Source organism: Dromiciops gliroides, chromosome 3, assembly GCF_019393635.1.
Source record: "Dromiciops gliroides isolate mDroGli1 chromosome 3, mDroGli1.pri, whole genome shotgun sequence".
Classification (NCBI taxonomy): Eukaryota; Metazoa; Chordata; class Mammalia; order Microbiotheria; family Microbiotheriidae; genus Dromiciops; species Dromiciops gliroides.
Window position 1 is genome coordinate 607,315,552 of NC_057863.1, and position 13,917 is coordinate 607,329,468.

General features: G+C 46.3%; 1 protein-coding gene across 1 annotated transcript in view; it reads right to left on the bottom strand.

Annotated features, from left to right (window-relative positions):
• Nucleotides 1-13,917, bottom strand: part of MAN1C1 (mannosidase alpha class 1C member 1) — a 231,154-nt gene that overhangs the window by 60,447 nt on the left and 156,790 nt on the right. The window contains exons 3-4 of the mRNA XM_043997940.1: nucleotides 5,466-5,581; nucleotides 2,114-2,194 (exon numbers count right to left, since the gene is read on the bottom strand). Coding sequence (XP_043853875.1) covers nucleotides 2,114-2,194; nucleotides 5,466-5,581 — 197 coding nt within the window. The remainder of the gene's footprint in view (nucleotides 1-2,113; nucleotides 2,195-5,465; nucleotides 5,582-13,917) is intronic.

The window sequence follows — 13,917 nt, forward strand, 5'->3', positions numbered from 1 at the left end:
GAGAGATATCAGCACAGAGAAACATAAATTTTCAGAGTAAAAATGGATCTGAGAGGGCAGTGTGGTGTAATAGATCTCTGGAAAGACCTGGGTTTGAATCCCACCCCCAGACACTTTTTAGCTGTGTGACCCTGGGTAAGTCACTTCTTTCCTCCTAAGGGACTCAATTCTCTCATCCATCCAGTTGGACTGGATAGGCTCTGAGGTCCTTTTTAGGGCTGAATTAATGTCTTATGATCTAGAAATCAGCTCAGAGAATCACAGAATTATAGAGTTGGAGAGAGCTTTGTACCTGGCGTTCAAATGCTACCTTACTGGCTGACTAGCTGCGTCCTTTGGGTCTCAGTTTCCTCATTTGTAAAATGAAGGGACTGGACTTGATGAGGGCTGAGGCCATTTCCAGCTTTAAGTCTATGATCCTTTGGTGCTCTCTTTCACAAGCAGCCTCTGATGAGAGGGAGCCAGCCTCAACCGCACTTCCATTCAGCTTAAATCTGCCTCCCCTCAGGGGCAGCTAGGTGTCACGGTGTCACAGATGGATGGAGGACCTGAGTTCAAATCTGACCCTTACTAGCTGTGTGACCCTGGGCAAGTCACAACCCCAGGTGCCTTAAACATCTGTAGCCATCTCCAGTCATCCCAATATCTACTTGCCACTGGACCCAGATGGTTCTGGAGGAGAAAGTGAGGCTGGTGACCTTGCACAGCCCTCCTTCACTTAAATCCAATCCAGTGCAAGTCATGGTCCTCTTTGAGAAGGAAGGACAACACAACAGACTTGCCTCTCCTCACCTTCCCTTTGGGACTCCGGATTCTGCTATCTGGGAAGAAGCCGACCAGGCCTATTCTTGAAGACAGCTCTTTCCTATTTCTCTGGGCCCTCTCTTCTCCAAGGTGAGATTGGTCCCAAGCCAAACCCTAATCCCTCTGACCAGCCCTCAGATGGCATGGACTGAAAAGCCCTTGTGGGTCCTGGCTGTCCTCCTCTGTCTGAACTGCCCACTTCTGGATGCCATCCACTTTATCAATGTCCTTCCTAAAATGTGGCCCCCAGAAGTAAACAATGTGCTCCAGGCATGGTCTGACCAGAGCAGAGGGGAGGGAATCAACATTTATGTGGCACCTACTGTGTGCTAATCACCGGACTAAGCGCTTCACAAATATCATATGTATCTTCACAAATATCATATGTATCATCTGATCCTCATCTGATATCTGGGAAGGAGGTACTATTATTATCCCCATTTTATAGATGAGGAAACTGAGGCAAACAGATTAAGTGGCCTGCTCAGAGTCACAGCTAGCAAGGGTCTGAGGATGGATTTGAACTCAGGTCTTCTTCACTCCAGGTCCAGTGCTCTAACCTCAGGGCTAATAGTTCCCTCTGGAGGGCAGAGGGACCATCATCTCTTTGTCCCTGGAAGTTATGCCTATTGATGCAGGTCCAAATTAAAGGAACTTCATTGGGTGCCCCCATCCCACCACTGACTCATCTTGAGCTCAAGGTTCACTCATACCCTTAGACCTTTTTTTTTCAAAACAAACTGCTGCCTAACCACACCTCCCCACGTTGTATTTGTGAAGACAGTCTTTTTTAACTAGAGTGTAAGATTTCTCCCTCTTAGATTCCATTTTGGAATAGCACAGAGTGGTATCAGAAAGAGAGAGCAGATCTTGGAGGGAAGAAGATCTGGGTGCAAATTCTGTCACTTACCCAAGTTTGCTGTATGACCCTGGATCAGTCTTGTAATTAATTTCTCAGTGCTCTAAAGGACCAATTCCTGGAAAGTCCTGATTTATGGAGGGAGTTAGACCAATGAAATCATGGCCCTGGTTCAAAAATGTCACTTTATTAGATTTAGCCCAAAGCTCTAGTCTATGTCTTCACTTCTCTGGGCCTCAGTTTACTTCCTTCAAAGTGAGAGGGTTGAACTCGATGATCTCTAAGGACCATCCCAGATTTGATACTCTATGTTCTTATGATCCTCTTCAGCTCTGACATTCCACATTCTAAGGCCCCTCCCAACTCTGACATCCCATGTTCTAGCTGTTCAAGGCCCTCCCGGCTGTTGGAATCTGTCATCCCAAGCACCAAAGGTCTTGGCAGTCCTACCTCTTCTCCTGTCAGATAGTAGGCCGAGAGGAGTCCACCAATGTACCGAATGTTCACCTCAAATACCGAAGCGTCTCCTTTCTGAAGCACAGGAAAGATTGGGAAGATACTTGGTGAATTTGGCAGCATGGCTGTAATCAGGCCTCGGGGACAAGAGAGAGTTAAGCAGGCCCACAAGCCCTCCTAACACACACACATGCACAAACACACCCCTTCTTCAGACCAGACCAATCCTGACTTGTTAACATTCCTTGGCATTTCTTATAGGACGACAGGACTTAGAGAAGGAAGAAGGAAGGGGTCTTCAAAGTCATGGGATGCAGACCCTTCTCTGGACAGATGACAAAATGGAGGTCCGTCACACAGCAAGGAGGCTGCAAAGCTGGCACTAGAATCCAAGCCTGCTGGTGCCAATCAGAAGGCTCTTATCCAGTGCGCCCAGCTGCCCCAGAAGGCACACCCCCTATACACAGTTGTGGGTACTCCTAACAGGAAAGAGTGGGGCTGGGGTCAGGCCCCGGCCTGGGAGGCTCACAACAAATCTCATGCTGGTGACTTGCCGAGTCCAAATGACTCTTGGCTCCTTCTCCAGCGTGCCTGCCAGGCACACCAAAGCAGTCACGCTCCAGCTTGGCCCCTCTGAGCTCATTGTCGGGCAAGGAGAGGACTGCTTTTATCTCTCCTGTCATGTCTAATTTGGCCAGGCCTGGGCAGCCTGCTCTGCGTCAGCCGCCCTGGAGGGCGAGCACAGGCCACCTGAGGGTGACAGATGCATAAGATCACACCTCCAGAGTTGGAAGGGAACTCCTAGAGGCCGTGTAGTTCAGATGAAGAAACTGAGTCCCGGGGAGGTAAAGTGAATCTGCCCAACGCCACACAGGCCATGAGGTAGGATTTGAACCCAGGTCTTCTGTAGTCATCACTCTTTCCACTGTCCCAACCTCATCCCCTAAAGTTTTTTTTACTAATTTTTAAAAATTTGTAAAAATATCTTAAATTTTAAAATATATAATCCCTTAAGTTTAGAACCCTTTGTCGCTGTTAAGAGTAGACAGGTCAGGGCAGCTAGGTGGCGCAGTGGATAGAGCACCGGCCCTGGAGTCAGGAGGACCTGAGTTCAAATCCATCCTCAGACACTTAACACTTACTAGCTGTGTGACCCTGAGCAAGTCCTTTCCCTTCCCTGAACCTCAGTTTCCTCATTTCTAAAAGAGGAACGTGCCATACCTGCTTCATGGAGGCATGGAGAGTTAAGTGCTTTACAAATACTATCCAGATGCAGAGAGGCTATGAGGGCTGGGGAGCACAGAGTCCAGAGGACAGGTTCAGCCCCCCACCCTGTTTCATCTGGCCATGGGCATCCAGCTCAATGCACCCCAGACAAGGCTAAGACTGAAAGGCAGGGGTCCGTCTGCACCGGGAGAGGAAGCTTTCTCAATGGGAGTTCTTGGATCCATAAAATCATAGATCCAATGGGAAAAAACCCCAACAACAACAACAAAAGGAATCTGGCTTTCTGTGATGATTGTGGAAAGATCTCTGTCCTTGGTTTGAATGTGGCCTCTGATACCAGATCACTGTAGAGGGTGATATTTTCATTCCCTGGCTCACAGGGCTGGGGAGTGGGGCAGGGGCTATGTCAACTGTCAAGAGCTACACAATAAGTTCATTTTATCAGGCATATTTTGAGGGACAAAGGGGGAAGGAAGAGGAAGGAGGAAGGATAGAGGAAAGGGGAGAAGAAAGGAGGAGGAAGAGAAAGAGGAGGAGGAGGAGGAGGAAGAGGAGGAGGGGAAAGGGAAAAGGGAGGGGGAGAACAAGGGAAAAGAGGGAGGCAAGTCGGAGCCAGCAGCTGGACAAGAGACCCAGGCTCTCCTGGATGGGTTCAGTCTCCTGGCCTCGATATCTCCCTAATCCTGGTTTTAAGGAGGATGATTTCCCTGAGGTTCGAGCTACAGACCCCAGCAGGCCCCTCCCTCCATCTCTGGTGACATCTGATGCCTTTCCCCTCTGCACCTGCCCTCAGCTTCCAGGATCAGTTTTTCCTTAAGAAGGCAAGGTGCTATTTTGAGAAGTACAGGATTCCAAATAAGAAGAGTGGGGTGGGAGGCCCCACTGGGCCAATAACAGAATGGCGGGAGTCTGGGGCTTTCTCAAGTTACACGTCCATCCTCCTTGTTCAAGGTAAGTGAGGATGTTGTGTGCCGGGAAGTCATAAATAATATTGCTCTCATTCATTTCACTCCCTTGGGGCTACCAGAGGTTGTAGTGTGGGCGTAGGGACATGGAGAGATCAAGCTGGGAAAATAGGAGTTGCATTCTCTGCTAAACGCAAGTTTAAAGTAAAGGGAGCTGATCCTCTGGTACCAAAGAAAAGAGTAGGAGGCTGGGTCAGAAAACCTGAGTTCAAGTTTTTGCTTCTGCCTCTCACTCTTCACATGGCCCTAGTCAATCACTTGTCTTGGAGCCTTGGTTTTTCTCCTCTGGAGAATGAGAGGGGCTCCAAGATTCCTTCCTGCTCTCACATTCTTTCTCCTGAAGTTCTTTCCAGTTTTACATTCTAAATTTGAGTGTTCTATGTACCATAGTCCCTTCCAGCACAAATGTTCTATGTTCTAAGATATCTTCCAATTCTGACATTCTATGTTCTAAGGTCTCATCCAGTCCTGACACTCTCTGTTCTAAAGTCCTTTCTAGTTCTGACATTCTATGTTCTAAGATCCCTCCCAGACCTAACTTGATCATTTTTAAAATCCTTTCTAGTTCTGACATTCTGTGTTCTAAAGTCTCTTCCAGTTCTGACATTCTATGTTCTAAGCTCTCACCCAGTCCTGACATTCTTAGTTCTAAGGTCCTTTCTAGTTCTGACATTCTGTGTTCTAAGATCTCTTCCAGCTGTAACATTCTATGTTCTAATGCCCCTCCCAGCTCTGGCATGCTGTGTTCTTAGCTTCCTCCCAGCTAATGTCAGAACATCTTGTGTTCTTGGGTTCCTTCCATTTCTAACACCTGTCTCCTAAGGTCCCTCCCATCCCTGACATTCTATGTTCTAAGATCCCTCTCTGTTCTGACATTCTGTGTTCTAGGGTCCCTCACTGTCCTGACATTCCTGGTTCTAAGGTCCTTTCCAGCTGACATTCTGTGTTCTTAAGTCCATTCCAACTAACATCCCTTCCAGCTCTGATAGTCTGTGTTCTAGAGTCTTTACAAGTTATGGCATTCCATGCTCTAAGGCCCTCCCTGTTCTGACATTTTGTGTTCTAAGGTCCCTCCCAGCCATGATATTCTAGGTTCCAACATTCTCTGTCCTAGGGCCCCTTTGAGCTTGGACATACAAGATTCTACAACTCACCACATCCAAGTCAAAGCTCTTCTCCACCCAGTTTTTGGCCTCTTGGAACTCGTCCTCCAGCTCCATGATATACAGAGTGTCTAAGGCATCAATGATTGTGGCCCCACCAAGGCCTCCTGCAGGGACAAAGAAATAGCAACTTGACTATGGTTCATTCCCTTCCTTTTCTACCATATCTCTCTGGGGGGAAAATCTGAACTTTTGTTCACCCTTTAAAAAGATAAGGGCAATATTAAGCTTCTTATGGCAGTGGCTCTTTTTGAAGCCAGAGTGAAGGTATAATCTAAGATCCAGGGGTCACCCAAGGGGCTCTTCTGACCTTTGCCCTGTTTAGAATGGACAGGAGAGAATTGATTCAGGGCCTTTTCTCAGACACATGGCAGCTTCATAAGCTTCCATCCCTTCTCTTGCCCCTCTGCCTCCTCTATTCAAGAACACACATTTATCAAGCACCTACTATGTGTCAGATTCTGGGTTTAACAGTAGGGAGATGTAAAATAATATAACCCCTGCCCTCAAGGAGCTTCCAATTTAATGGAGTAAGCTCTTACACCAATAAGAAAGTTGCATGTGATGGAGCCAAGGGAGAAGTATAGACAAAATGTTCTAGGACAGTTTGAGGTAGAAGAGAGAACATTAACATTCAACTAATGGGGCTGAAAAAGGGAAAGGGAAGGATCAGGAATGTCTATGTGGAAGAGGCGGCACCTGAGCTGGACCAAGAAGGATTACAACTAAATATACACCAAGATCCTAGAATGCCACTAGACAAAGAGGGTGGTGCATGTCTACAGCAGGAGGATGGTTGTGCAGGATAGATTATTGGTACCAAAAAAGGAGGAAGGGTTCTGTGTGGGTTGGCATCCATCTGGTGGAAGAGGAATGAAGACTTCTACATTATTACAGAGGGTCGGACTAAGACCAGTAGAATGTAAACTCCTTGAGGGCAGGGACTGTCTTTTTGCTTTTATTTGTATCCTCTGCATTTAGCACAGTGCCTGTCCCATAATAAGCACTTAATTAATGGCTGTTTGTTTCCTTCCTTCCTTCCTTCTATGTTACGTTGGAGGGTTGGACTGGGACCAATAGAATGTAAGCTCCTTGAGGGCAGACACTGTTTTCCATCTCATCTTTCTATCTCCCGCACAGCATTTACTACTCTCTTGTCTTAATTGAATCAGGTAGAAGTTACAAGGAAACAAATATTGACTTAATGTAACAGAATTGTCAACAGTGAAATGGGCTGCCACAGGAGGTAGTGAGTCACTGTTACTAAACAGAAGCCAAAACAACCATTTTCAGGATCAGACAGAATATTGGACCAGATGACCCTCAGGGGTTCCTCCAGTTCTGAGAGTCTTTACTTCATCAGGGAATGATTTATAGAGAAGCTCAGCTTAAGCACCATCTCCAATAAGAAACCTTCCTTGGGGCAGCTAGGTGGCACAGTGGATAGAGCACCGGCCCTGGAGTCAGGAGTACCTGAGTTCAAATCCGGCCTCAGACATTTAACACTTACTAGCTGTGTGACCCTGGGCAAGTCACTTAACCCCAATTGCCTCACTAAAAAAAAAAAAAAAGAAAAAGAAAAAAAAAGAAACCTTCCTTGATTCCTCCAGCTACTAGAGACACACTTTCCCTACATTATTTACCTGGCATTTATCTTGCCTATATTAGGTGGCACAGTGGCAAGAGCATCAGGACTGGAGTCAGGAAAACACTCAGTTCACATCCAACCTTAGACAGTTACTAGCTGTAAGAACCTGGGCAAGTCATTTAACTCTGCCTCAGTTTCTTTATCTGTAAAATGAGCTGGAGAAGGAGATAGTGAATCACCCCAGTATCACTGCCAAGATAACTCCAAATGGGGTCATGAAGAGTTGGATATGAATGAAATGACTGAATAACAATAGTATGAGGTGGGGGTGGACAAGATAACTTTAAGGCCCCTTCTGGTTCTTAATCTATAATCCTATGAGCTCTCATTTCTAGGGAAGTCTAAGGTTTACAACATTCCTTCCTCAAACTACCACCTGACTTTAATTTTCCTCACTACCTATCTTTGAGGAAGGGAGAACAAGGATTATTCTATTTTCCAGGGTCTGAAAGACAGGAATTGTCTTGCTTAGGGTCTGACCTCTAGTCTAGTGGCACAAGGATTCCTTGGTGACAGCAGCAGAGGCAGAAGGGATGCCCCTTCCCATCCTCATCAACTCTGGGTGGGGGAGGGGCAACCCAGAAATAACCTCTAAAGGAAGACCACATGAGGTGAGGCCCAAGCCAGGGCTGGTGCACAGCTGTGGGGGCTAGTCCCATAGCTGCCTTCTGAAAAAGGATGGACTTTTCTTGGTGGATGAAGTCTATTCCCAGCCCAGAATAAGACACAAGGAGGAGTGGAGCTGGGTAGAGGAGTGGGCAGCACGGAGAAACTGGGCAGCTTCCCAGATTCCTGAGTCAGGCCTTCCCCGTGTGGTTTCATTATTTCTCTTTTGGAGTGAATTCCCAGAATATTAAGTATTCTTATACTTAAAAGGTCAGTATGAAGACACATCCAAAAAATTCAAACAGAAATAACTTTGGGGCGTTAGCACTATCATCCCATATGGATTATCCCTACTGTGGCCTCCCTTTAAAGATGCTAACAGCCCTTTGCCCACAGAATAGCCCCTTCCAGCTCTAAATTTCCTTCCTCGCTGTCATCGACTCCTCTACAACCCCCTCGGCCAATCTGTCAACCACATCAGAGACCATGTCTTGAAGGCACTTCCATCCTGGAGAGCCACTGTCCTGATTGGCAACTTCTTTTTCTTTCCTGCTTCTTCCCCCCACCCCACCCCCACCCCAGTTCTGGAACCACAAGCCAAGATCAAGTCAACTCTGCCAATGTTCTTGGAGGGAGCACCCCAGCCATTCAGCATCCCTGTAGTACCCTTCCCTGGCATCCCCCTCATGGGGTCACGATGACTTGGACATGGCTGAACAATAACAACAACATGGAGAAGATGAAGTTGGAATATTTTTCATAACAAACACTAAGACCAAGGGGCGCAAGTTAGAGGGAGTCAGAGATAGACCAACTAGAATTGTCCCACAATGAAACTTAGGCCACCCTGTGAGGAAGTGAGCTCCCCATCACAGCGGGTACCCATGCAGTAGCTGGATGACCACTTGGTGGGGATTTTGCCAAAGGAGTTCTCGCTTCAGGAAGGGGTTGGACAGCATGACGTCTAATGTCCCTTCCACCTCTAACATGTTAAGATTCTAATCAGTGCATTAAAGTATCATATTTAATTCTCCTAGAGACAATGATACTGGGGAAGATGAGGGCTGGGAATGTTCATTGGGATGTCAGGGTCAGAGATGAGTCAGCACTGGACCTGGCCATCATTCAATTCTGCAGAAATGTAAACAACTCGGCAGGGTCCTTCATCTCTCCTGGCCTCAGTTTCTTTATCTGAAAAAAGGAAGGTATTAAGGTACAGGGCTTCTGGGGCCCTTCCAGCTCTCCCTCTGTCATCCTCTCATATGAATTGATCTGTCAAATTCCCATTATTCTTAGAGTCTCTGAGAAGTCAAATACTAATAATTCATCTTGATCAGAAACCCAAACTACAAATTCTCATCCTGAGGTTAAGTCTTAAAGCTTAAAGGAATCTCAGCAGTGATAGGATTTAGACCTCAGGTGACCTTCCCAATCATCTAGCACAACCCCCTCATTTTCTTTTTCTTTTTCTTTTTTTTTAGTGAGGCAATTGGGGTTAAGTGACTTGCCCAGGGTCACACAGCTAATAAGTGTTAAGTGTCTGAGGCCGAATTTGAACTCAGGTCCTCCTGACTCCAGGGCCGAGTCTCTATCCGCTGCACCATCTAGCTGCCCCACAACCCCCTCATTTTACGGATAAAGAAACTGAGGCCCAAAGAGGCAAAGAAGACTTGCTTCAAGCTAAAGAGGGAGTAAGTAATAAAAGTGAGACTGCGACCCTCGGACCCCAAATCTATCACATTCTTTCTATTTTAAGCTATCTGGTCCGATTGATACTTGAACCAAAATTCCCCCTTCAACATCCCTGATAACTAGTTGTCCGGCCTCCCCTTTCTGACTTCCAGTGATGAAGAAATCACAACGTATCTGAAATTGGGATAAATTCAGTTGTCCTATATTTGGTTCAGACCCTTCTTCATCTCTTACCTGGAATGAGACAGCCTCCAAATTGGCTTCTCTGCTTCTAGTCCCTCCCCTCTCTGCTCCATCCTTTCTTTACACAGCTGTCAAAATAATCTTTCTAATACACAGATGTGACCATCTCACCACCCCCTACCTCACTCAAAAATGTTCAATGGCTCCCTATTGTCTCTAGATGAAATACAAATTACTTAGTCTGGTATTTAAGGTTCTCCACAACATGGCTTGACTGAGAACGTGGGTGAAGGAATAAATGAAAGAATAAATGCTTATTACAAAGTAAAACGAGTCTCACAGCTAGTTTTGGAATCTTGTTTGATGTTCATCTGGTATTTTTAAAAATATGATGCCATATTCCCCTTAGATCTCATGGGAGCTCAGGGGACAGTCTCATGTCTCATTATAGAAAAGCAGCAGGGGCTGAGCCTCCAGGGCCGTGCCAGACCCCAAGCTCTTGTCCTGATGGTGACCTCGGAATGGAGTAAAGTCGGCAGGCAGTGCCTTCCGTGACATTTTGCCTTCTAAACAACAGCTCTAGCAATGGATCTCTCTATGACTCACAGAGTGGAAGAGAGCCCGCTAGATTGGTTGGCAAGATTTGCCCTCCCATTCTCATGTTCCTAATTGTTCTCTTGGTTGATCTCACATCATCTTGGTGGGATGTGATCCAGGTATGCACTTAGAACTCCTTTCCCTTGAGACCAAAGGTTACCCAGGGAGCCACATTCAGCAGGAGAGGGCCAGGAGGTGTCTTACCTAAATTCAACTAGATTTCATTTGCTAAATGCCCCAGAAAGTAGGTTCACCTTTTTGTTTATGAAGTTTAAATAGGGCATGAAATATGGAGGGGTCTGGAGGGAGCTCAAGTAGTTAGAAGAGACCTGGGCTCTAGATGTGGCCTTGCCACAAATTCATTGTATTCTTCTGGATGAGTCTGTTCCCTGCTTCGGGAAGAGTGGGGGAGGGAGGGAGGGAGAGGGAGAAAGAGAGAGACAGAGAGACAGAGAAAGAGGGAGAGAGAGAGAGAGAGAGAGAGAGAGAGAGAGAGAGAGAGAGAGAGAGAGAGAGAGAGCATGCAGGAGGGAGGGAGAGGAGGGAGAGAGACAGATACAGAGAGAAACAGAGAGACAGAGGGAAGGGAAGTGAGAGACAGACACAGACACAGAGAGAGAGCAAGAGACAGAGAGGGAGAGGGAGAGACAGAGAAAGAGAGAGAGCAGGAAGGAGGGAGGGAGAGAGAGGAGAGAGACAGAGAGGGAGGGAAAGCGAGAACGAGAGTGAGAGCGAGAGCGAGCGAGTGAGAGAGAGAGAGCAGGAGGGAGGGAGAGAGAGAGAAAGGGAGGGAGGAAATGTGTGTTTGTCTAAAAAGACTACTTCCAGCTCTGACATTCGGGGTTCTAAGCCCCCCCCCCAGCTCTGACATTCTGTTTTAAGGGAGCTCTGACATTCTAAGTTCTAAGATCCATTCTGGCTCTTACGTTCTATGTTTTAAAGGCCCCTCCAGCTCTGACATCCCATGTTCTAAGGTCCCTCCCAGCTATCATGTCCTACATGCTAAAGACTGCCTTAATAGAGCAAGTAAGAGTCTTGGATGTGGGGCACCTCTGTTCCATTTCTTGGTTCAAGCTCTACCATTTTGCCATTGGACCTTGGACAAGTGACTTAACCACTCTAGGACCCAGATTCCTCATTTGTAAAATGAGGAGGTTAAACTAGATGGATGCCGAAGTCCCTTCCAACTCTAAAACCCTGGGACGCTTGCCTGCTTCTGGAGTTCCCATTATCTCAGTTTCCAACTTGTCTCCATCTTTCCATACGAGAAGGCAATGTTCCTCTTTCTCTACTAGGACAAAGCAGAGACTTGATATCGCTGAGGGCCTCATATGGGAATGGCCCTTCCATTAAGATCCATGGGAGCTCTACATAGGCTCTAAGCCTATAAATAGGATCATAATAATTCAATTCCATACAAGAGGGAGTAGGGAATAGAAGGGAGAACAATCAGAGGACCTGGGTGGAAGAAGACTTTCTCCATCACTTACTACCTGTGTCGGTCAACAAACATTTATTAAGTGCCCACTATGTGGCAGACACCATCCTAAGTGATGAGGATACAAAGGAAGGCAAAACCACAGACCCCGCTCTCAAGGAGCCCACAGTCTAGGGGAGGAAACAACTGGGCACGCACAAGATATCCAGGAGCCTAGATAAGGTGCAAGATACAGATGGGGAAGACGGAAGGCAACTTTAAAAGGGAGGACACTAATAGCCAGGAGGACTGGGGAGTGCTCCTACATAAGGTAGGATTTAGCTGGAGTCTTGAAGGAAGGTGGAGGAAGGGGACGTAAAAAGGAGAGCTTTCCAACCATGGGGGACGAGCAGTGAAAGGGGACAGAGCCTGGAGATGGAGTGTCCTGCTCAGGAAGGACAGTGTTTGCAGACTGAATGGGAGATTGGAAAAGTAGGAAGGGGCCAGGCTCTATGGGGCTTTAAAAGCCAAAGAGATTGTTTTATGGGGTAGCTGGGTGGTTAAGTGGATAGAACACCAGGCTTGGAATCAGGAAGATTCATCTTCATGACCCTGGGTGACCCTGGGCAAGTCACTTATCCTGTTTTCCTCAGTTTCCCCATCTGTAAAATAAGCTGGAGAAGAAAATAGCAAACCACTCTAGCGTCTTTGCCAAGAAAACCCCAAATAGGGTCACAAAGACTCAGACACGACTGAAATGACTGAATGACAAAAAGGTAATAGAGGAGCCATTAGAGTAGGGCAGTGACATGGTCAGACTTGTGTTTTAGGAAGATCACTTTGGTGGTTGAATAGAGGGTGCACTGGAGGCGGGGAGGAGGGCCACTTGTGGCAGGAAGATGAGTTAGAAGGCTCCTTCAGCAGTCTGAGCATGAGGAGAGGAGGGGCTCGCACCAGGGCAATGGCAGTGGGAGTGGAGAGGAGGAGATATAACCTCCTTGAATCTGTTTCCTTATCCATGAGATCAGGGGGTTGGATGATATGACTCTGTGGTCCCTTTCCATCTATGATCCTATGAAAGCACTTGTGAATGAGGAAGGGCCAGCACAGTGTGATCCTCCTTTTAGAAATGGGGAAACTGAGGCTTCATGAGGTGGAATCATTACACTTGTTGCCTCAACTTCCTTCCTACTTTCTTTAAACCAAACCTGAGCTCTCTAAGGCCACCAAAGACCTCAACTGCCAAATCTTGTAGCTTTTTCTCAGTTTTCAACCCTCCTCATGTGATGAAATAATGAGATTTAACAGATACTCAAAGACCCACCTGGAGATTAATCTAGACTGATTGAATCAAATGAGGGTGATTGACTGCTGATTAGCCTACTTCAAGTTAACTGGATTGTAATCACACCTTGAGAACACCTTTAGAACCAATGGATTTGGATGATGCCAACCAATCAGCTTGAAGCAGTGTGTAAGGACCGCCTCTGTTCCAGACTTATAAAAAGCTTCCACAATCAGTTTGCTGGAGAGAGGTCCTGATTAAAGAAGGCTTGTGGAGGAGACTTCAGGAAGAACCCAACCAGGCTGGAACTCTAGGCTAGGTAGGACTTTTTTTTTCCCTTCTGAACTCCTTGTAAATACCTGTATGCTTTAATAAATGTTTAATGCCCAAAGACTGGTGCTGAAACTTCTAATTTCAGGCGATCACACAATATAGATTTTATTTGTTTGTTTTTTTTTTGTTTTTGCAGGCAATGGGGGTTAAGTGACTTGCCCAGGGTCACACAGCTAGTAAGTGTCAAGTGTCTGAGGCCGGATTTGAACTCAGGTACTCCTGAATTCAGGGCCGGTGCTTTAACCACTGCGCCATCTAGCTGCCCCACACAATATAGATTTTAAACATCACACTTGCTTCTCTGTAACATTTGGCATCTATTATTTGTCCTTCATTCTTTTTTTTTTTTTAAGGCAGTGCAAGTTAAGTGACTTGCCCAGGGTCACACAGCTAGTAAGTATCAAGTGTCTGAGGCCAGATTTGAACTCAGGTCCTCCTGACTCCAGGGCCGGTGCTCTATCCACTGTACCACCTAGCTGCCCCTGTCCTTCATTCTTTTTTTTTTTTTGGTATTTCTTTTTTTTTTTATTCTGAATAGAATTTTATTTTCCAAAATACATGTAAAAACAAAATTTTAACATCAATTTTTAAAAAACTTTGTGTTCCAACTTCTCTTCCCCCCTCCATTCCTACCCCCCACCCACAAGAACTCAATCAATTCAAAGTAAGTTATACATGAGTA